Genomic DNA, 22,344 nt, shown 5'->3' with positions numbered 1-22,344 from the left:
ACCTGTCCCACATAGTGGCAGAGGTTTCCCCTCCCAGGAATGACAGTGAGAAGGGGGATACTGGTTCCTGCCTCATGTCTCTTGTGGGGTGGGGACCCTCCACAAACATGGCCACCCCACAGAGGCACAGAGCATCTGGTGGGCTGTGGAGAAGGTGTGGGGTCGTGCCTGTTGGGCAGCACATTTCTCTTCCACAGCAGTGTCAGTGTTGCCATCACTGCTGGCTCCCCAGAACCTGCACCAACCCACCCCTAGTGCTGTAAGTCCTCCCTCTGTGACAGGGAGCTGGGGGGCCCTGCAAAACTTCTGGCAGCTGGTGTGGGTGGGAAACAGGGTTATGAGGGGGCTCTGGAGAATGGCAGGGGTCAGCTGGGTGCTGGCTGCCATCACAGTGGGATGGGCAGGATAGGTGCACCAGCCCAGCATCAGCCAGTGACTGCCTTGGGAATTTCCAGGGCATCTGATCAGAATCGGGTACTCTCTGCTCACACCTGGATGAGATGTGGCCTGCAGAGCTCCCAGAAGAGCTCTGTCAGCAGCACAGACGACGGTCGTGGTGGGGACACCACAGCTGTGCCATGAATCAGGGTGGTTGTGTGAGGAATGGCTGCTCTGGCCCACCCAGCCTGCCATCAGCTGCACCGGGCTGGCTGTGGGGAACACAGATGCTCCCATCCATGGCTTGTGTTTGGAATAAGTAGGGACACACGCTGCAGATCACCCCAGGGATGTGATATGTCTGGGAACCCACACCCAGTGGAGATTAGAAGCTGGTGTCTCAAATAAAGCAACCTGAAAAAGCCTCATGTATCTTCCAGGTTCCACATTGCTGTACATGGAGCCTTTGCTGTGGCCCTGGCAGTGATTACATTACAGCCCAAGCAGGAGATGCAATCACCCTTTGGCTTAATTGCATTCTGACAATAACCAGGCACAGAGGTGAGAAGAGGCTGCCTGGCAAGTGCTGGCCTGAAGAGAGGGATTGGAGCCATAAGCTTCTCAAAGGGGAACATCCCTGCCTGAGGCAGAGTAGCCTTCAGCCTGGGAGGACAAAACCTGCCACCTCAGGCCCTTCTCAAGACCACCTTCTTCAGCTCCAAGGCATCTCCATCTCTCCTGAGCGCAGTGGCCAAGGACAGCTGACTGCAGTCACTGGGCCACCACCCCAGGCACATGGAAGACCCTGATGGCAGAGAGAACAGAGCAGAGACATCATCTCAGACCCAAACAGCAGCTGGACTGTAGGCAGAGACCCACCCACACACACTTGCTAAGGATCTGACCCAGTCCCCCATATTCCAAGGCTGATACCCTTGGATAGGAGCAGACATCTGCACCCTCTGCCCATGGCCAGGCTGGGCCTGACCAGCTGAAGCACAAATACCCCTCAGGGTCTACACCAGTGGATGCTCAGGCTCACCCTGCCACCAGAAACAGGCTGCCATGTTGTGGCACATTTGTCCAGTGACACAGGGTTAGATCAGAGGAAAAGCTGTGTGCACCAGAGCCCCTCTCTGCATAATTCTCAAAGAGGAAACACGGCAGAAATCTCTGCAGGTGACAGAGCAGCCTTCACCAACCAGCCCTGGGCAGTTCTGGATGTTCTCCAGCCAGCCAGGAAGCAGCAAAGGGGCTGTGCTGAGCAAGAGCCCTGGGAGAGGACTGTGGGCAGGCAGGCAGATATGTCAGAGCCTGCCAAATTCTGGCATCTATTACTGTAAGGATGTCTTGACATTTATCTCATGGGGAAGGGAGACCAGACGCTCTTTCCTCACAGCACGATGCAAATCTGAAATTCATCACATCCTCCCCCAGCCACAGACGTTTCTGTGCAGGGGAAGGGCTGGACCAGCACGAAGCCCTCTGCCACTGGGCCAGGAGGTGCCCTGCCTAATCTCCATCCCACAGAGAGCCCTGCTGCAGTGGGGGCTGCCTGGTCAAATCCTCCCAGACCCTGGGGATCTTATTCTCTTTCAGGGGTTAGCTGTTACATCTGCCTGGGCTGGGTGATCTGGTGATGACACAGCTTTCTGGTGTCTCCAGGAAGACAAAACACATCCTGGCCATCTCTTTCTATTACAGCCCGAGCAGAGACTATGTTGCCATCCAAAATGTGTGAGGTGTTTCAGTGCTGAGCCCCAGCCAGACAAGCCATGGGCCATGGAAGTTTCTGCATCTGCCTCCTCTCATGCTGGATGGAGAGCTCTTGTGTGCAGCCCCCACCTGAGCCAGATGTGGGGGATGTGTGCAGGTATTGCAGCTGTGTAGGTGGGCACCATTCTCAGAGGAAGTTGCCAGCACATAAGAGAAACAGGCAGCAACATTTTGAAGAGAGCACCTGAGTGGGGACTATGGCTGATAGGGAGCAAAGCAAATTTGGGCAAGCACATATGTTTCATATGTGTATATGCATTCATATATTTGTACATACTTATTCCCCATATGTAACCAAGAGAGAATGAAGACTTGGACTTCCTTTTTCTCTCTGTCAGATGTCTCTTGTCACATTTCTCCCTCCTACTATGTGTTCCATGATTAACTGCAGGGCTGCCTCTATCTGTTGCCTCCTACTCCACATTGCTACCAGCCTGTTTCCAGCCCATGAGTGCAAGAGAAGCCTGGTGCCAAGGTGTCCTGCCCCCAGGATGTGCTCAGGGAAGCACGTTTCAAAGCCATGCCCCACCTATCCCACTGTGTGTCCATGCTTCCCCTCTCCTCCTCCCAGGCTGCCTCAGTGCTGGGTAAGGATGCTACAAAGTGCTCTACAGGCACTTCTTGGTCAGCTGGGCAGGGGGAGGAGAGATGAGGCTCCAAGCAGCATCTTCCAGCCTAGTGGGCACATCTATTGGACCTAAATGCAGTCAGGCACCCTGTGACTTTTCTAGCCCCCTGACCTAGTCCATTATTTTCTCATCCTAATATGACTTTACAAGCTTTCCAGGGAACCTTGCAGACAAAGTCTGGGCCACAGGTTCTACCATGCACAGCTGCAAAACATGGTCCTCTTAGCTGTCTTTCTTCTGCTCCTGACTCCCCTTATCTACCACCACTGCAAGCCTATTGTGTGATTTGGTACACTACTGATATAGAACTTGCTTAGCATCAGGAGCTAAGTTCGATGAAGATTTAGACCACAAGCTGTGGATTTCCACCCAGATATGCTGAACTTTTACCTAGTTAAGTAAAAGGAGGCTGCAGAGCTGGTTTGAGCTGGAGGATAAGGAAGCAAAGAAGACTGCCACCATTGTTGGCTGACACAACAACCTCTAGATTTCCAGGATCCCAGGGATGGTGTGAATAATCCTTTCAATGATTAAGTTAAGGAATATTCCATCAGAATTAACTTCCCATCCCCAAATAAATCTCTGACTTCACCCAGACTCGGACATCAGTAAGACTTATTAGTGAGAGCACAAATTTTGAAGCAGCCCTTCCCACTGTGCATAGCTCACAAATGCAGGGATTTGCTATCTGACCCATGCGAGGGCAGGGATTTGCCATCTGAGCCATTCAAGTCTCAGGTGCACAAGTAGGTGGAAGACCCAGAACAGTGCAAGGAGAATAGGGCTGTCCTTTCTGCAGCACGGAGAAACCCCCGGGTCTCCAGGAGGTACCCTGGGCTCTGCACACTGGCAGAGCCCAGGGATGACCGTCGGTTTGGGAGAGCCAGGTATGCACCAGTGCTCCTTTGGAGAGGTGCTGCCCATGCCGTGCCTCTGCTCTGGCCGTGCGAAGAACAAAGCCTTTCCCAGCCTCAGCCTCCCACCCTGGTTGTGGGGTGAGGGGCGCTGCCACCCCCTCCCCAGCAGGATCCCACCAGCGTCCAGACTTGTCAGCACCCCCGGGGCAGGCTGAGAGCCCTGCGAGTGCGGGCACAACCAGGGGCTGATCCGGGCCGGGGGCTGGCACGGCACGGCCGCGATGGGGGGACACTTCCACGGGTGAAAAGCCCGCGGGTGGGCAGCGAGGCGGGGCCGGGCGGCAGCCGGGGGTGCGGGCACGCCGTGCCGCGACCCTGCCAGCGCCGGCCCCGAGCCCCGCTCCCGCGCCCGGCCCGCCCCCGGCCCCGCCCGCCCGCCGGCCCCCGCCGCACACGGGCGGAGCTGCGGGCGGCCCTGCTGGAGCCGCGGCCGGGCCGGGCCGCTCCGTTCCGCCGTGCCGGGGGGGGCCAGCGGGACCGGCCGCCGCGATGACTCTCAAGTCGGGGCGCAGCGCCGGCGGCGGCAGCAGCAGCATGAGGACGGCGCTGTCCGACCTTTACCTGGAGCACCTTCTGCAGAACCGGCCCAAGCCCGAGGTGAGCGGCCCGATGCGCCCCCGGCACCCCGCGCCTCTGCCTCCCGCCGCCCCCACCCCCGCGCAGGGACCCCCGGCGCTCCCTCCTTCCCTGCGGGCCCTTAGCCCAGCACCCCGCGCCCAGCTCAGGCCCGGCGGGGATCCCCCGGGGGTCCCGCGCCTCCCCGTCCCTCCCGCACACGCGTGGCCCCAAAGGCAGAGACCCCGCCGTGGGTATCCAGGTGCGTGCCCTGCGTGCGGCGCTGGTGGTCCCCAGCACCCCAGGAGCGGGGATGCTCGCTGGGGGACGGGGGGTGACACGGGGAATGGTCAGTCGGCGTGGCCAGCACAGCGTAGCCAGGCAGGGAAGAAGGAGCCGGGTACAGGGGAGGAAGGCTCCAGCATCCTGCCACGGAAGAGATTGTGCTTGTTTTGCTGCAAAGTTGTAGCTGGTCTGAACTGGAACTGCCTGTCACATGAGCTGATTCAGCTGCTCAGAAACCTCCAGGTCCACAGCATGGGCTGGAGGAGGGTGGTGAGTCTCTGCCCCAGAGAAGAAGGATGCAACCAGCCTTTCTCAAACCTACCCCAGCCAGGGAGTGAGCCGGTGGTCGCATGCACCCCACCTCCAACAGAAGGGGAGCAGGCTGCAACAGTCGTCTTGGTTCTGCTGGGAGGGCTCCTTCCTCAGCTGGCGTCATTTGGGGTAGCTTGGGTGCAGCCAGGAGAAGGTCAACAGTTCCCGGTGCTAAACAGCTGGTGCTTTCTCCCAGCTTTGAGCAGACATCTCTGTTGGAGCCATGGCATAATGTGCCTGGGCTGAGGTTTCCTTGCAACTGTGGGGAGCCTCTGAGAGCAGGGAGGAAATTTCCCCGAAGTGCTGTCCTTGGACACTAAAGCATGCAAAAGAGGCTTGTCAGGTCTGTCTCACACCAATGGCTTGTCTGCTTTCTATGGTTCAACCTTGGCAGGGTGCTTTGAAAAAAAAATAGGAAAAAGAATTTAAAGCAAAGTGTCTGGACCAGGCAGCTGCTGAGAGGAGCTCTCCCATCCCTCTGCCTGCAAGATCCAAGCAGAGGGCCTGCCTGGCTGCAGGCAAAGCCAGGATAAATTGCCAATGGCAGCAGGGCATGGAAAATGTCAGAGCTGCCCTGCAGCTCACTGGTGTTGCAGTGGGGATAAAGAGAGAGATGGTGAACTGAGATCTGCCTGAGGCCTCTTAAAAGGAGCTCCACAGGGCTGGCTCCCAACAGGGTACCGTGTCCTGAGCTTGCCGGTCGCTCCCATGCTCCTCTCCATGTCGAGTGTGTGCAGAGACAGTGCTGGCCCACTGTGGCTGAGGGCCCTCTGTGGGACACCAAGATATTGCCCAGCAGCAGCTCTTGGGAAGGGTGCTGGAGTCAAACAGGGTGACTGGAAGGTTTCTCTTCTCCATTTTCTCTGATAGAGCCACGTGCTGGGAAGTGCCGCCCTGTGTTTCTCGTGTGGTGGCAGGGCATGCAAAACATGGCAAGTGGAAGCCATGGTATTGCTAGGAAACAAGCCAAAGCCTCTTCTCTTGAGCCTCACCTGACTGCATGTCTTTCCCTTATCTCCTGATTGGCAAATACACACTTACCAAAAAGGTGTGGACTTTATTCCCAGCTGTGTCCCTGGTTGGCAGGGTGATCTTGGGCTTTTCCCCTTATCATCCGTGACTCAGTTCCCCAGCTGTAAAATGGACAGCAAATGTGACCTTTGGGAATCTGGTGGAGAAAAGAAGGGTACTTGTAGAGAATGCTGAGCTTGAGGGTGCAGAGGGAACACTGCACTTCCCTCTGGGCAGCAGTTCCAACCAGCACCAACTCCAAAGCAGACTGAGGCCACGGTCCTCAGGGACCAAATCCTGAATTAACCACAGGTAAAACTCGCTTGGAAGCTGAGCTAAACTTCTGCCTATGAGCAGTGAAGTGGGGAGGGCTGGTTCCAACTTCTTTATCTCAAATGTGTTTTGTCAGGTTGCTGTCTGTAACAGCTACAGGGGAAAAGCTGTTTTGCAGGGCTTGTTCAGGAAGGTGGGGATGGAGTGGCTGGGCAGCTCCTCCTTCTGTCAGTGTTGTGGTTTCACTGTCTCTTGGAGGTGACCGGTTTCACAAACACATCTGGAAGGCTGTCTCAGCCTTTCTGGTGAGAAGATGGTGCCTCAGCAAAATTTACTGTGCTTCCTTGAAAATCTGGCCCACCTCCATTGCAGCACTCTGTGATTTGGAGTCAGTGTGAGGGCATGCAGAGCTGGCACCTTCTGGCTGCCATGACTGTTTTGTATCCCTCTTATTTCTCTATTCCCCTTCCTACAGAGACCTGTTGGTGTTGTCAGACCTTTTCCCAGTGTCAGCAATTTAATCTTGTTTGGTTTAAATGTTTGTTAGTTTGATTTTTTTTTTTAACCTCAGTCATATTACTAGAGGGGGTTTTTGATGAAGTTGTTCCTGTGGTTGTGCTGGCAGACCTGAGAAGTCAGTAGCTCCTGGCAGAATCAATTACTTCTAAATGTCCACGTGGCTGTTGCTCCCCAGCCTGCTGGAGTAGCCCTAAAGCAACTCAATTTTTTTGCTACTTTGCTTTTTTTACCCATTGACGTGTTTTTTTTAAGCTGTGCTGAGACTGAGATGCACACATCTGCTGGGTGGTGGGGAGGCAAGGCTGGAGCACTGGAGGATGGGAGGAGAGATTGCTGGGTCAGGACATCTTTGCACCAAGCAGTGCCCCAACCTCCCTGCATGCATCCAGGGTGATTATAATGTGAGGGGTGATGATGAATGGAGGGAGCTGGGATTTTGTTGCTCGCTATGGACAGCAGAGCGTGTCTCCCTGCCAGCCAGGAGGGCAGTCCCAGGGAAACCTGGCTCCAGGCATCCTTCTTGCATCCTAGCTGCTCTGCTTTGAGGCCCTACTTGGCAAAGACAGCATTACTTTTCCTTCACATACTTTCCAGGCAGCCCTGTTATTCCAAGGCTACCTGGTACCAAGTCTCTTGGTTAGAGCAGCAAGGAGAGCCCAGGAACCAAACCTCTGAACGTGCCCTTTGCACTACAGTGCTGCTTTCCCCAAGTGCCGCTTCAGCCTCCTGCAAACAAGCTGCCCAGTTAATGTTTGATTTGCCCATGGTGTGCAGCCTGGTGGAACCAGTGCAGCAGCAGGAGCAACCCTGGCAGACAGTGCTGACCCCACTGGGGGACAGGATGCCAAGCCCTGGGGTCCTCACCGTGTTCCTTGTTGGTAAAGGCTGCCCAAGGAACTGGAGCACTTTCCTCCACCTTGAGACAGAGGACAGAAATACGGGGTCTTAAAGAAAATGCAGGCAGGGAGCTGGGGTGCACTTTTTTGACCCACAGAGCTGGTGGCTCCTCTGTGCATTGCCACCCGGAGCAGGATTTGTGCAGGGTGCCAGCTGCAAGGCACACCTAGGGCTGCTGGGTGCTGGGCTGCCCAGCACCCCTATTGCACAGCCCAGCCCCCCAACATCCTTGCCCCAGGTCTGCCCCAAGGCTGGCCCAGCAGTGACTGAGCCCAGGGCTGTGGCCGCAGAGCCGGCTCTGAGCAGCACCAACGGATGTTTCCTGTGGAGCAATGCACAAGTAGCAGAGTCTGGCCGGCCACCAGCGTCACTCAAAAGGCTCTTGAGGTCACAGACCATGCTGGGCCAAGTCAGCCAAGAGCGTGGCAGCTGCCAGGAGAGTGCAGGGTTGGAGATCCAGCCAGCCAGCTCATGTGCAGGGAGCATGAGAGCCACACACATCTCCTGATTCTGTTTACTGAGTGCCCAATGTCAGGGCTGGAATCTGCCACTCGGTGGGTCCTCGTTGTCCTCATCAATCAGGCATTTTCCCATCCCCATCCACTGGCTGCCCCATGTCATCAGCAGAAGCCCATACCACCCCAGCGTGGTCCTGGGGCAGAGAGAGTTGCTGGAGGACCTTTTTGAGTTCAGAGCTGCCATCAGGTGACTGGTGACCATCCCCAGGCACAGCAGCGAGTCTCTGGTGGCAAGGCTTGTTCTCAGGGAGTCACTAGGGTGACACTGGTGCTGTGTCAGCATCAAGGACTGAGTGTTTTCTCCAACTCTCAGCAAAAAGCAAAGGTCGGGGCCAGGAGGCTCAGCTGACTGGGGTGGTGGGGATGGGAACTCCCAGTGCTGGTGGCAGACTGTGCTGTGTCCTGGGTCATTGGGCTCTGCTGAGCCTAGAGGTTTGGAAACAGGAATTGCATGGTCTAAGACTTTCCCAAGGCATGACCAAGATAAGTGTGATCTGTGCTGACTCCAAACACCTCATGGGCACTTTGGCCTTGGGTAGGGTCAGAGAAGGTCCTCGTCCTCCTGTTCCTCCTTGCACATGCTGGCTTGACAGAGGTGGGACAGCTGGCAGAGAGCTGAGGGACAGCTCTAGGCACTCACTGCTGGATCTGTTCCTCTGCCCTTCAAATAGTATGGTAGCAGTGTGCCCTGCTAGGGCTGGCGAGCCTGTCTGGGGGGCTGCAAGTTGCTCTTCCTTCCACCCCGTGAGTCCTTGGCCTGGGTGCTGCTCTGGGCTGGGATTTAGCCTTCTTCTCCATGTTTAAGCCACTGGCAGCAGGAGCTCATGTGGTTGTCTTTTTCCTCTGAGTGGGAGGTTGGTTGGCACTGTTAGAAGGAGTTGGCTTAAAAATAAATTACGTGTCTTCCCTATTGCTTCATCAAGGGCACACAGCTCCCTGAGCCCTTCCCATCCTGACCCAGCCCCACCAGTGCCCTTTCATGGAGGCTGTGACAGTGACTGTGCCTCCGTGCTGGTCCATCCATCTCTGCCAGCATCTCTCCCACTCTCCCAGGTAGTTCTGACTCTGCTGCACCTTCCTTTGGCTCCTTCCCTGCTTTCTGCCATTACACAGAGCTGGATCATTGCCTCAGCCCAGCAGAATTCCAGCACATCTGTACCAAAGCTAATTTTGTTGTGGTTTAGTGCCGTGGCTGCAGCCCAGCAGCAGCTGCTCTTCACCTTTGTTACATCCACACGAACCTTCCCATGGCCTGACCAGATCTGTCTCCCCCTTTGGCAGGATGGGGCTGCAGCTTCTCCTCCGCTCCAGGCTGGGTGTCTGTGGTGGGTCAGAGTGAGCTGGGGCAGTGGGGTCAGGCTGCCATTCCCCAGCTCCTGGCATGGAGCCTCTGGCCTTGATGCTCGGTTGGCAAGTCAGGATGTGGTGGGCTCTTCCTGGCTGGGCATGGCAGGCTATGGTGCTGATGCAGGACTGAAGCCAGTGAGGACCTTGCTGGGTGTCCCTGCAGGTTTGCTGGCCGTGGCTCCCAGCTCAGGCACTGCTGGAAGGGGGGTGCAGGCTGCAAACTGGGCAGCAAGGCCAGCCAGGAGGGTTCCTTGTTTCACATTGTGGGTGTAAAACACCCACACTGCTGATGTGGGAATTTGAGTGTGCTGACGGAGTGGGGAGAAGCTGCAGATGGGTTTTGCTGGGCCAGCACTGATTTGGGAGAGGCTTGAGGGAAGTCCACTGCACTTGGGGCCAAACAGGGACATCTGTGAGCTGTGCAGAGACTTTGCCCAGCATGCCTGAGGGATTGAACAGGACTGACTGCCTCAGGCTTTCTCAGGCTGGGAGAGGGAAGCTCACTTGGCAGGATCCCTGCTGCATGGCAGGGTGGGTTTGGAGTTCTCTGCCTGGGACCCTGTGCACTCTCCACCTGCCTTGGTGCCAGCACCTGCTGGAAACCAAGAACAGAGGTTTCCTTATGACTGAAAGCCCCTGCTTAGCTTCCCAGTGCAAACTAGCATGAAAGGACCTGTAGTTGGGAGTTGGGAAGGGAAATGGGATGTTTCTGGCTGCCTTCAGTGCCTGAGTATGTATGTGGCTCTGCACCATGTTGGTTGCCCATTGATGTAGGTGAGGAAAGGTTGAACTTGTGAACTGAGCAGGAGCAAAGCCTGGCTCCAGTTCTCAGGGGTGAGTCCCAAACTGCTCTGTTCACTTGGGGAAGCTGTCCTGGGCTTTATGCTCTGCAACAAGCTGCTTGTGGGCCAAGTACTGCTGCGACACAAGGAATGTTTGTGACTCGTTGCTTCAGAAGATGATCAGCTGTGGACTCTCCTGGCTTCTGCTACCTGTAGCTTTTCCAAAGTTTTCTTACCTCCTGCCTTTCCCAAGCTGGAAAACTGCAGATTAAGCCCACATCTACATCTTCAAGGGTGAAGCTCTTCTGCTCTTTTTCTTTTCTTGCTCTTCCTGTCCTCTCCTCCAGCCCATTCATCTCCTCCCCTGTGCCCCACGTGTGCCACAGGCACCCGAACATGGCTGAGCAGCTCAGCCCCACAGCAAGGATGCAGCATTCCCAGGCTGCACTCAGGTGGAGCCCCCTAAACCATGGTCTTTGTTTTGCCCCGACAGGCCATGACTCAGTCCCCAAACGCCATGACCGAGGACATTTATACCAACGGCTCAGCCCTGGGCAGCCCCTCCCACGGCAGCAGCCGCGAGGTGCGGAAGATCCGCCTTGTCCAGTTCGAGAAGGTCACGGAGGAGCCCATGGTGAGAACTGGCAAGATTCCAAAGCTTGATGGCCCCCAGGGGGGTGGAGGGGCAGGTTGAGCTGTGCCAGTGGGTTGGCCTTGTGGGAAGCAGATCACCGGAGACCTCGGCCACGTGAAAAAGGTGCTGGACGCTGCCTCCGGCCTGGGGACCCGGAGTGAGCCCCGTCAGAGGATGGTGATGCTTGTGCCAAGAGGAGCTGCAGCAGCATGAGCTGGCCAAGCAGGGTCTTCCCCCAGCCACTGCACAGCCCACCGTGGACATGGGCCTGGAGAGGACTTTGCTGAGGGCTGGGGAGCTCTCCCCTGCAGCGAGCAGTCATGGATTTTCCTGTCTTCCAGGGAATCACACTGAAGCAAAACGACAAGCAGAGCTGCATGGTGGCCAGGATCTTCCACGGGGGAATGATTCACAGACAAGGTAATAAGGCCTTCGTAGAAGCAGTGCATGGGGTGCACGTCTGCAGGTGGTTTCTTTCCATGTAGCAATAAGGCAGGTCCTCAGCACTGCTGGCTTTCCCCTGTGTCATGGACATCTGTGCCTGTTCCTCTGCTAGGGATGTGTCAGGAACTCACTGATCTCTCTGCATGGTTGTCATGTTAATATGCTGGAGGCTTTGGGCATAAATAAGGGATTGGGGGAAGGGCTCTCCCAAAAAGGAACTAGAGACTGTCTGTCTCGTGATGGGGTCACTGTAAGGAGAGATGGAAGCTCTTCCCATTCCTGAAGTGCACAGGTGGGATGGGCATGCTGTAGATTGGCTCTGCAGGCCAAAAGAAGGTGCCAAAAGAAATAAATAGGTGCTATTTTCTGGTTTTGGGTCTGGCCAAGGAGGAATGGAAATGAAATGTTCTCTGCTTAGAAAAGGCCTCTTTTCCAGCCTTGGATCCAAGTGGGAAGTCTGCGCATACTGCTGCCAAAGTATGACAGGAACCATTCCAGTAACACTCCTGGAGCCTGATTTATAGCGGTATATCTGAGGCTGTAATCTGCCTGGGTATATAAACTGAAAACACACACAGTCAGGAATGCTTGTGTTAAGGGCCCTGTGAGGAGGTTGTCATTGGCTTAGGTGAGGTACTTGGAGCTGGATTTGAGTAACTGAAGCAGGTGCTTTGACCAGTCTAAAACACTGAAGGACACATAGTGGAAAGCAACCTGATGACCTTCAGGCTGGCTAAGTGTGTGTCTTGGGTGGAGGGGGAAGAATTCATTCCCCTTGCCCCTTAGTCCCATGTGCTTGGGTGACATGTGTGGCTCCATAAGCACTGGCCAGGCAAACACTGCAGTGTCCTGGCCACAACTTGCCCAGGGGGTTGGAGGGCTGGTGGAGCTGTGCTGTTCGGGTTTGGTGAGCAGCTCTTGTCCCTTTTCTGCACTTTCATGTTTCTCACATTGCTGACAGGCTCCCTTCACGTGGGTGATGAAATCATAGAAATCAATGGGCAGAGTGCGAGCAACCACTCAGTTGACCAGCTGCAGAAGATGCTGGTAGGTATTTGTGTTTGACAGGGCTGTTCCTGGGAAGGACCCCTTTGGCCTGCATGCTGTGAGCATTCACCCCCTCCTACATACCAGAGCCAGCACACAGCTGCCTGCAGCTTTGTGATGTGGCAGAAACCACACTGCATGCAGCCTCGGTGGTGTCTGTGCTTGCTGCTTGTTTCTGGCCTTCTGAGAGCAGCAGCAGCGGTTGTTGGCTGAGTCCTTGACGTGTGCTGATGTGTGTGGGGCTTGGAAAACCACCATGGAAGCCACCTCTGTTTGCCAAGGCTGGTGTGCAACTCCAGCCCAAGGCCTGGCTGCTCTTGCAGACCTGGGCCACACATGCATGTCATCTTGGTGCCATTTGCCTGCTGCTGAGGTCATGGTGATCCTGCCAGGCCCTTGCTAGAGACAGCTTTGGACAGGGCCTCAGGCTTGCCTTGGGTTCACATGGGGGCCATCCCGATCCATGCCCAACATGTGGGACCTGGTTGGAGGGAGGTGGTGGTGGTGCTGAGGACACCCACCAGCAGCCCAAGCAGGAGGCCTGGCCCTGCTGCAGTGCCACAGTCCTCTCCTGTCTGATGCCAGGATGTCCCTGCTCCAGACAGCAGGACCAAGGAGGAGTTTATCTTTTCCTCTCAAGAACGGAGGTTGGCCCAGGAGGCCCCTGCAAGCCTCCACATTTGATTATCTCCACGGGGCCTTGTAGGTCTTGTGACACATGTGAGGCAACAATGCCTGCGGCAGGCAAGAGAGTGCTGTGCCTTTAATGTCACCAGAAGGGCCAGAGCAAGAGGCCAGCACGGAGGAACAGATGGAGGGGACCTGGTGGAACCAACCTCTGTCCCAGGCTCCTCACTGGGGCAGCCAGGCCAGAGCTGGTGCAGATCTCTGTGTTCATTCTGGTGGTGCTTAGCAGTGCCCACAGCCAGACCCTTGTGGAGGTGCTGGTGTCACTCCATGGGAATGGGATAAGTATGGCAAAGCTGTGCTGCCACAGCTCTTAGCCCAGCCCCAGCAGAGCTGTTCCTAACCAGGCTGTGGTGTCCCCCAGCATCACAGCATGGCAGGGAGCACCCAGGAGCTTTGCTTTTGCAGGTCCTGGCACTCAGCACCTCCCTGCACAGGTTGGTGCTGTTGAGCTGTCTCCAGACACCACCACCTCCAACTCTTCTTTCTCCCCTTCCTTTGTTCACTAGAAAGAAACCAAGGGGATGGTCTCATTAAAAGTCATTCCCAACCAACAAAGCCGCCTCCCTGCTCTCCAGGTAAGTGCAGCCTCCAGAGCTGTGGGCAGTGCTGGGACACAGGGTGGGGCAGGGTGGAACCAGTGCTGTGGAGGGAGCTGTGCAGAGCCACGGCTACCAGGACAAGGGGATGGCTGCCTTGTCAGCTTGAATGAGCTGCTGGAAGCTTAAGGGACGTATCCTGTGCTTACGCTGCTATGAAGGAGCAGATTTTGGCCCTGTGTGGGTGTATTTACCCGATGTGCATGTAGAAACACGGGCCTGGGATGCAGTGTGCAGTGTTTGGGGATGGGAGAGCAGCAGCACGTGCACACCAGGGAGCACGTGAGAGTCTCTTCCAAAGCCGTGACTGTTAGAGCTGTGTCCCCATGACAGGGGGGACACAGCAGCCCCTCCAGGGGCAGCACCAGGCCCTGTGCTCCCTGCTGCCACAGCCCCAGGAGGGTGTCGTGGGCCCGGATGCCTCCAGCAGGTCTGTGCACAGTGAGTGGGAGGCAGGAAGCAGTGGGGGGAAGGAAAGCAGCTCCTTGCGCCTGCTGGGCTGGGGGCTGTGCTGTGGTAGGGGACAGACAATTGCCTGGGTTTGGCTTTGAAGTCCTGCTGTGGCTGAAATAGAGTAGTGGGGAGGGCTGGGTCCTCTGCTGAGACTCCAGTGCATGGTAACTGGGATGCTGTCCTGTCTCTGGGTGCAGGAGCTAACCCCAGTGCAGCCCCCCTGGCATGGACAGGCAGGAGTGGGAGAGGAGTGTGAGCTGGATGGTGCTGGGATGGGCTGAGGGAGCCTATGTCATTCTTTACCCAGAGAAGCTGAAGTTTCTGAACGTGGTGGCAAGTAAAAATTCTGTTTCTTGCTCAGCCCATGCCGTCCCCAGTCCAGCTCAACCAGCCTTGCACATGTGTTTATTAAACACTGGCCCCTGTGTTCCCTTCCCTGCTGTCCATCTGTCCTCCCTGGCCTGACCCAGCCAGCTCCAGTTGGCCAGGGCAACTCAGTGCCAGGGGAAAAGCTATTTCTGAGAAAAAGCACAGAGTTGCTGGCTCACCTGAAGGCTGGCCTGGCTCTGTCTATCTTGGGGTACCAGTGGGGAGCAGAGAGCTCCAGGCAGGTGCCTGGGCAGTCCTTGTGTGTTCGTGTGGATGAGCAGTTTCCTGGTGCCAGGGAGTGCTTGCAAAGTAAGCATCAGTCCTCATCTTGAGAGGAGATTCCACTCTTATTGTTTTCCATTGTGAGAGATCTCATGCCACAGCTTGATCCATATGCTCTCTCCTGGCAGTGAAAGGGAACCATTGTGTTGTGATGGTTCTGTGCCTCCAGAGACACTGCTGCAGGATGATATACTGTGGGAAATCGTTTTAGTGTGGAACAAGGACAGCATGGTCTACTCTACTCAGGGAGGAGGACTTTCCAGGCCTTGCCTGTGACAAGGCAGGGATGGATTCAGCACTGCAGCTTTGTCTCCCTGAAAGCCTCATGGCACACAGGGAGTGCCCAGTTCTGGGAAAAGGCCAGCACAGAGCAGCTGGGGATTGAGCCATGGCCTTCCCAGGGGTCCCCAGGACATCATATTGCAGGGTGCACCATTGTGATATCTCCTCTGTGGTTGCCCCACTGCAGACTCCAGTTGTGCACCGTGGCTCCTCTGCAGCTGGCTCAGCTCACCAGCACTGTGCAGCACCTGGGGCACTGCAGGGAGGCTCCATGGCAGGGTTTGAACACCAGCTGTGGACATGTAGGCCTGCCTAGAGCCCTGTCACCGCCTCCCAGTAGGGCCAAGATGCCATCCTTCTCCCTCCCTCATCCACCCCCCAGCACATCTCACTGCAATTCCGTGCCCAAGAGCTTCCTTCAAAGCTTTGTGCTTCTCCTTTCTCCTCACCCAGCCTTGTGGGGCCTGGAAAGCAGCAGGGGCTGTGGTCCCTCCTGGAGCAGGGACCTTGTGCCTGGAGCCATCTCTGCAGTCACCGTTGGGGAGTGCAAGGTGGAGGCAGGAGCTGGACACGACCAAATTCAGGGCCATGCTGACTCTGCTCTCTTTTTTGCAGATGTTCATGAGGGCACAGTTTGACTACGACCCCAAAAAAGACAACCTGATCCCCTGCAAGGAAGCAGGACTGAAGTTTCAGATCGGTGATGTGATTCAGATCATAAACAAGGATGACAGCAACTGGTGGCAGGGCCGGGTGGAGGGCTCCTGCACCGAGTCAGCAGGACTCATCCCTTCTCCAGAGCTGCAAGAGTGGTAGGTGCCTGGATTTGACCAGAGGGGCTGGATCTTGGAGTGGAGGTGGGAACAGTGACCATGTGCTATCAGGAGTTTGACTGTGATGGGTAACACCAGTGTCACTGCTGGGACAAGGAGACAGATGTCCCCTTCATCTGCTGCAGGGTGAGCCTTTGCCTGTCCCAGCAGCTGACCTGCTCCTCTAGCCTTTGCATGTCTGAGGGACAGTCCTGCTGCTTCCCCAGGGCTGGGGTGACAGCTGGGCCGTGGTGGTGTCTCCTCTCTTGGCAGGCGCGTGGCGAGTGTCACCCAGCCCAGTCAGAGTGAATCCCCAAGCTGTAGCCCCTTTGGGAAGAAGAAGAAGTGCAAAGATAAATACCTGGCCAAGCACAGCTCAAGTAAGTGTGAGCAGGGCAATGGGCTCCATCCCCAGCCCTGGGGGATGTCATCACTCCTGCCTTTGTCCTCTGTGGGAGTCAACCAAACAGCCCAGCTGTCTTGGCAGTGGAACCTTGGAAGGATACCCCACAGCTGTCAGCTTTTTTGATTCCCTTCCTTAGTTTTCATGCCCCTCAGGTGGCCACAGCTGTCCCCATGTAGTCCATGAGGCCAGGGCTGGCTCAGCACCAAGCTCCCGTGCTCTCCTGTGTTTACAATCCTTGGCACTCCTGGCTTTGTGAGGTCAGGCTCCTGGGCCTCAAACACCACAGCCTGCTGAACACAGGGCAGGCAGTGGCTGTGCTGCTGCTCAGCTGCCAAATTGTATCCTGGTGGGGCAGGGAACTGACCCTGAGCCACCCGTGCAAATGCCCTGAGCTGGCAAGGGTGGGTGCCTGAGGACATGCTGGCTCCTAGCCCGGCCTGCAGCTCCAACCAGCCACAAACAAGGCTGTAAATCACCAAGATAAATAAAGCTTCCCCAGCAACAAGCTCCCTGCAGCATCCTGCTGCCTCTCCACCCCGCTCCCAGGTCCTGCTGTCCTGAGCAAAAGCAGCCCTGGCTTCTTTTTCAGCAGCTGCTGGTCCAGCTCCCCAGTGCCCACTCTGCCCCTCACATGGTGCTTGCTGTTGAGGCTGCTGCCTTTTCCCCAAGCAGCCAAACATGGGTGAGCTCCCAGCCCAATCCTGACCACTCTGTCCATTCTGCCCAGGGACCTGGCTTTGGTCTGACATGCACAAGGTCCTGCTTCTGTGGCCAACCCAGCTCTGACCATTCCATGTCTTATTTCTCCTCCCTCCCAGTTTTTGACCAGCTGGATGTTGTTTCATATGAGGAGGTGGTGAGGCTGCCTGCCTTCAAGAGGAAGACTCTGGTGCTCATTGGTAGGTCCTGTCCCAGGCATCCTCTGCAGCACAGGGGCTGTGTGGTGGGTCCCAGGGGAACCAGGGGCTGGGGCAGCACAGCCCTTCAAAACCTAGTGATGTCTGGGGAGCATTTCTTCTGCCTGCAGCTGACCTCCTCCATGCAGCATTGTGCATGGTCTGGCATCTGCACTGCAATGCTGAGGTGGAGTTAATTCAGGCATTTGCAGCTCCTACGCATCTTCATGGAAAATCTTTATTAAAAGCAGCTCTGGTCTGCACAGCTGCAACAAAGCAAGGACTCCTACGCTGCAGGGACTGAGCTCTTGGTGGTGGACTCCACAGGCATGGGCAGCCCACCATGTCCAGCTGTGCTGGCTGCTCAGTGGGCAGCAGCCCTGCCTCCAGCTGGGGCTGGAGGTGAGCATCCCCAGGGCAGGGAGAGACTCTTCCAGGGCTGGAAGACACCACAGACCATCTTAGAAAGCACATCCTGGGCCCAGGCCAAGCTCTGCACCTTTCCTCAGAGCCAGAGCTGTGGAGGCTGCTCTGAGCCTAGCTCATGTCCATCTCTCTGTCCACCCAGGGGCCAGTGGCGTGGGCCGTAGCCACATCAAGAACGCTCTGCTCAGCAACAACCCAGACAAGTTCATGTATCCACCCCCATGTAAGTACCCAGGGCACAGCACAGGATGCATTTACTCTCACCTCTTTGATCCAGGACCTTCTGACAGCAGATGGGAGGTGGGAGATGTTTCTCCAGCACTACCAAGCCCCTGAAGTCAGGGGCTCCCACACGGGGCACTGCAGGGCTGCTGCCACCCACTCTGCTGAGACACCTCAGTCAGTCTTCTCATCTCAGTGTCTGTCCTTGGGCTGGCTGAGTTCCATTCTTGTCCCAAGTAGTAAAAAGGGATTAGTACAGCCTACTCTTGAGGTATGCAGGGCCTCCATGCCTGCTCCACTCCCTAGTCCTTCTGGCGGCCAGCACTCACCTCTCCCTCCCTCCCTCCCCAGACACCACGCGCCCCCAGAAGAAGAATGAGGTGGATGGGAAGGACTACTACTTTGTCTCTACTGAGGAGATGACCCGGGACATCTCAGCCAATGAGTTCTTGGAGTTTGGAAGCTACCAGGGAAACATGTTTGGCACCAAGTTTGAAACAGTGCACAAGATCCACCAGCAGGACAAAGTCGCTATTTTGGACATTGAGCCCCAGGTAGGGAGCAGGGGAAGGAGTGGGCAGGACAGGGGCTGCCACAAATTGAACTCCCTTTGTGCTGGCTGTGACTGTCCCTGCCTTCCCTGGTGCACTGTCCACCTGCCCTTCCCAAAGGAAAAAGCCAGCGAGTCCTGGGGTGGCATTTCCCTTCCCAGAGAGGGCATTCACTGGCTGTGACACACACCTGGCTGTGACAGCAGGGCCACAGCCAGGCTGGTGTGGGCAGCATGGGGAGTGGGGGACAGCAGCCTTGGCTGTGCTTGCTCCCACCCTGGGGAAGGGCACGCCCTGGTAACTACACCCCTCTCTCCACAGACCCTCAAGATCGTGCGCACAGCCGAGCTCTCCCCGTTCATTGTCTTCATTGCCCCAACAGACAAGGCAGAGGAGGTGAGTGGCAGAGGGTGCCAAGGCTGTCCCCTTCCTGTCCCCCTCCAGCTGAGCTTACCAGCCTGTGGCAAGGGGTCGACCCCGCTGCAGCAACCCAGGGCTCTCCCTGCTCCACATCAGATCCTTCCTGTCTGCTTAGATTTTGGTGGTCCAGGAGAACTCAGACCTGAGAAACAGGAATTCCTGCAGCCAGACTCCCTGTCTCTGACTGACACTCCCCAGCAACCATCACCCCTACAGCACAATCAGCCTCTAACACTTAGTGGGGAGCACAGCCCAGCTCGAGGGGCAGGATGATTTATCCTCCCATCAGCTATGCAAATGGACACACAAACAAAGGCTGCTTTCATTCTTTGCCTCATTAAGATGCTGATCTCTTTAACGTTAGGATGAAAGCAACAATGATACCGCAGTTAACTCACTCAGCGCCAAGCATGAGGCTGGAAGTCACAGGCTGCCACTTCCCAGGAAGCCCCTTAGATGCAGGGAGCAGTGCTGCCTACCCTGCCCAGCCTGGCAGGGAGGTGGGAAGTGATGGGACAATGGAAACCCAGAGCTGTGCTCCTCCTGGACTCACAGGCAGCCAAGGCCACCTATCCCTTCCTATTAAATTTGGGTTCCTAAAGCTTAAGGTACAGGTTGCAGGGAGGGTGTTTATGCATCCTTCAGAATGAGGATTGTGCAGGTATTTGGAGGCACATCCACTTGCAGAGGGTTGCACAGCCAGATGCAGCAGGAAGGGGGAAAGGTGGGCAAGTCTCAGAGCAGAGAGGGCCTGCTGCCCTCACCTTGTGCTGTCACCCACCGCTGCCTCCAGCCAGAGGAATTACATCCTGCTGCAGTAGGCAGGGCCAGCCCTGCTGCCAGGCACTATTTATAACCCTGCAGCTCGGCTCCCTCGGCTCACTCTTACCAGAGGGATGCAGCAGCGTTAATGTGACCCAGGAAAGCTCACATGACCAGGCAAACTGCTCATTGCTCTCCCCCCTCCACCCCCAAGAGCTGCCAGCTTCATCCATAACATAGAAAAAATTAATTTTCTAAGAATAGATAAATATTTTCAGTAACTCTTTCAAGATGAAAGTAGCTAAGAAGTTACCTCCTTATTTTTTTCCCCCTGGGGTAATTGTTAATTACATTTAAAGTTTGTCAGTATTGAACTGAACACCTTCAAGACAGAAACCTGCTGTGCCTTCAGGGAAGGTGTGGTATTGCAAATCTTACATCTGTAATATGTTTTTAGTGCTGACCACTAAAGGTGTCAGTGCTGTGATTCATACCAAAGTGGCCTAACAGAAAAGGGAAGGACATTGACTTGGTCTGATTTAGGTCTATTAGTATCTGTTGAGGTCCTTTTAATCTATTAATAATAATTATGTACTAGATATAGTAACTAGTAATATAATCTAATATTATGTTTAGGTCTATTAATATCTGTCTAGGTCTATTTAATATCTTAATGTGTATAATTATATAATAGATATATCATAATTAATATTATAATCTAATAATATCTGTTTAGGTCTGTTAATATCTGCACACAGCAGAGCTCAGCGAGCACTGCACCCCAAGCTCTCCCCCTGCTCCCCAGGCACAGAAGCTGCCTGCCTTTCAAGATCCATTAGGGAAACATGTAGAAATTGCCTGGAATTCATTGTTGGGGGCAGAGCTGTCTGCAGGGGTACACTCCTGGGATGCCCCTACTATCCAGGCAGGAGGGGGCAGGCAGCTTTGCTTTTACTATCAAAATAAAGCACTAAAAAACAGCCAAAACCAGTAGAGAGAGGCTGGTAAAGCTCTGCCAGCTGGTGCTGTTCTGTTGAAAAGCCAGTGGGAAGGGAGCATCCTGCAGGGATTCTGCTTCCAACACAGCCTGAGGCCTTGAGCTGGCTACATTGCCCAGCACAGCCCTGAGCACCCTGCTGCTCCTGAATTCTCCCTGGCAGCTGCCACAAAACTTTTTAAAGGTAAACAGGAGACCAAGCAGGTTTGGCCTCGCTGCAGCAGGTGACCTGATGCTCACAGCATTGCATGGGAGTTCAGCCAGAGAAACTCAGAGATCCTGGCCTGTCAGATGAGCTGCAACGATGCTCTTTGCTCTGGTACTTCCCAACTACAGTTCTTGTTTTGGTGGGGGTTTCCCAGTTGGGATGGGCTGTGAAATTCCTCTCCTGTTTCTTGCAGTCCGAGGCTCTGCAGCAGCTCCGGAAGGACTCAGAGAGCATCCGGAGCCGGTACGCACACTACTTCGACCTCTCCCTGGTCAACAACGGGGTGGAAGAAAGCCTCCAGCTGCTGCAGGAAGCCTTTGAGCAGGCCTGCAGTTCTCCACAGTGGGTGCCTGTCTCCTGGGTCTACTGAGAGGGCATCCAGCCCCATCCGCTTCCCATCAACCATCCTGCAGCCATGGGGAGAACCCTCCTCTGCTTCCCCCGGTCCACACACAGCCCAGCACAACTCCCTTCCTCTGCTGCTCCATGGACATCGTCTCAATTGGTTGACACACACAGGGTGCCCACATCTCCTCTCCTGGGGGAAGGAACGCAGGACAGGGGCTGCCTGGGGGACAGCCACCTCCCATGGCACTGCAGGGTAAGTCAGTGGCTACAGCAGAGTCCAGGGCACCCCGTTAGCTCAGAGCACAGCTCCCTGCCTCACCAGGCAAGGGAAAGCACAGTCCTGCTGTAGCACCCACCTGATCTTCTCTGCACCAGTCCCAAGGGAAGTGACAGGACAGGGGCTTTCCAGGCAGATGTCTTTTGACATTGCAGGAGTGCACACAAACAACCCAGACCCCTGCCTCAAGGAAGCCCCACAGCTTAGGAGACCTCACACAGACAACCTACAGCCAAGGGTTTCCTCTCACAAACAGGGAAGAGTAGAAAAAGGCAGGCATGGATTTGATGGATGTGGCATGGAGCACCCACCCCCAGGCAGGCCTCACCCTGTGTTCCAAGGCTGGGGTTTTCTGATTCACCCTGTGCAACCATAGGTGTAAAAACTCACTCTATTGAAATTCTCACCGTGCAGCTTGGATTGTTACAGCCTGGCCAGAGAAACTCAGCAGCAGCTGAGCAAGTCCCACAGACCAAACCCCAGAGGGACTGTTCAATGGGTAAATTACATCCAGCCACAAGTATCTGTTGCATGCAGTAGAAAAGTCTCTACAAAGATCATCCAGGCATGTTTTCCAGTCTAGGGTGTCTCGCACTCTGTATGCAAACATGAAAGCCATCCTCACCACGGGGTTCCTCCTGCAGGAGTGCACTGATGCACAAGCCCCCCCACACCACGTCTGGGAAGTATCACTGTGCCTCCTGGGCAAACCACAGCCATCATGTAGGTGAAAATCTCATTTGTGTGTTCAGCTATAGGGGCAAGGGGAAGGTGGTTAAAAAGTCTTGTGCAATTTTTTTTTTTTTTAAGAATGCCAAAAATAAAATCTATGTGCAATAGGGACCTTCGTTCTGATCCACTGCAGGGAAACAATGAGCAGCAATAAATGTGCGCTGAAACATTGCCATGGCTGGTGTTTTACCTCTTAGGCTGGGCACCTGCTCATGGCTGGTGCTCTGTTCCCACCTCCCTGACCCTAAAACACACTCAAGATGACGCAGGCCAGGACCAAACAGTCCCTCC

General features: G+C 55.4%; 1 protein-coding gene across 2 annotated transcripts; it reads left to right on the top strand.

The window, feature by feature from the left end:
* The first annotated feature begins 4,087 nt into the window (after positions 1 to 4,087).
* Positions 4,088 to 22,224, top strand: MPP1 (MAGUK p55 scaffold protein 1). Of its 2 annotated transcripts, XM_064669633.1 has the most exons (12): positions 4,089 to 4,297; positions 10,693 to 10,833; positions 11,175 to 11,253; positions 12,239 to 12,324; positions 13,521 to 13,589; positions 15,612 to 15,808; positions 16,082 to 16,188; positions 17,033 to 17,113; positions 17,679 to 17,759; positions 18,110 to 18,312; positions 18,631 to 18,705; positions 20,890 to 22,224. In XM_064669633.1, the coding sequence occupies exons 1-12, from the start codon at positions 4,190 to 4,192 to the stop codon at positions 21,064 to 21,066; spliced, it is 1,404 nt and encodes a 467-aa protein (XP_064525703.1). In that variant the 5' UTR covers positions 4,089 to 4,189; the 3' UTR covers positions 21,067 to 22,224. The 2 variants fall into 2 exon arrangements, with proteins under 2 accessions (XP_064525704.1, XP_064525703.1); XM_064669634.1 differs by lacking the exon at positions 13,521 to 13,589 and having other exon boundaries at positions 4,088 to 4,297.
* The last annotated feature ends 120 nt before the right edge of the window (positions 22,225 to 22,344 follow it).

Source organism: Pseudopipra pipra, chromosome 13, assembly GCF_036250125.1.
Source record: "Pseudopipra pipra isolate bDixPip1 chromosome 13, bDixPip1.hap1, whole genome shotgun sequence".
Classification (NCBI taxonomy): Eukaryota; Metazoa; Chordata; class Aves; order Passeriformes; family Pipridae; genus Pseudopipra; species Pseudopipra pipra.
Note: the sequence above shows the minus strand (reverse complement) of the source record. Positions and strands in the feature narration are given on the sequence as shown.

Excerpts from the sequence above, each read along its gene's own strand:
- MPP1 (XM_064669633.1), top strand. The coding sequence starts at position 4,190 with ATGACTCTCAAGTCGGGGCGCAGCGCCGGCGGCGGCAGCAGCAGCATG. Across the intron at positions 10,834-11,174 it reads AGGTCACGGAGGAGCCCATG|GGAATCACACTGAAGCAAAA; the intron begins GTGAGAACTGGC and ends CCTGTCTTCCAG. Across the intron at positions 11,254-12,238 it reads GGGAATGATTCACAGACAAG|GCTCCCTTCACGTGGGTGAT; the intron begins GTAATAAGGCCT and ends CATTGCTGACAG.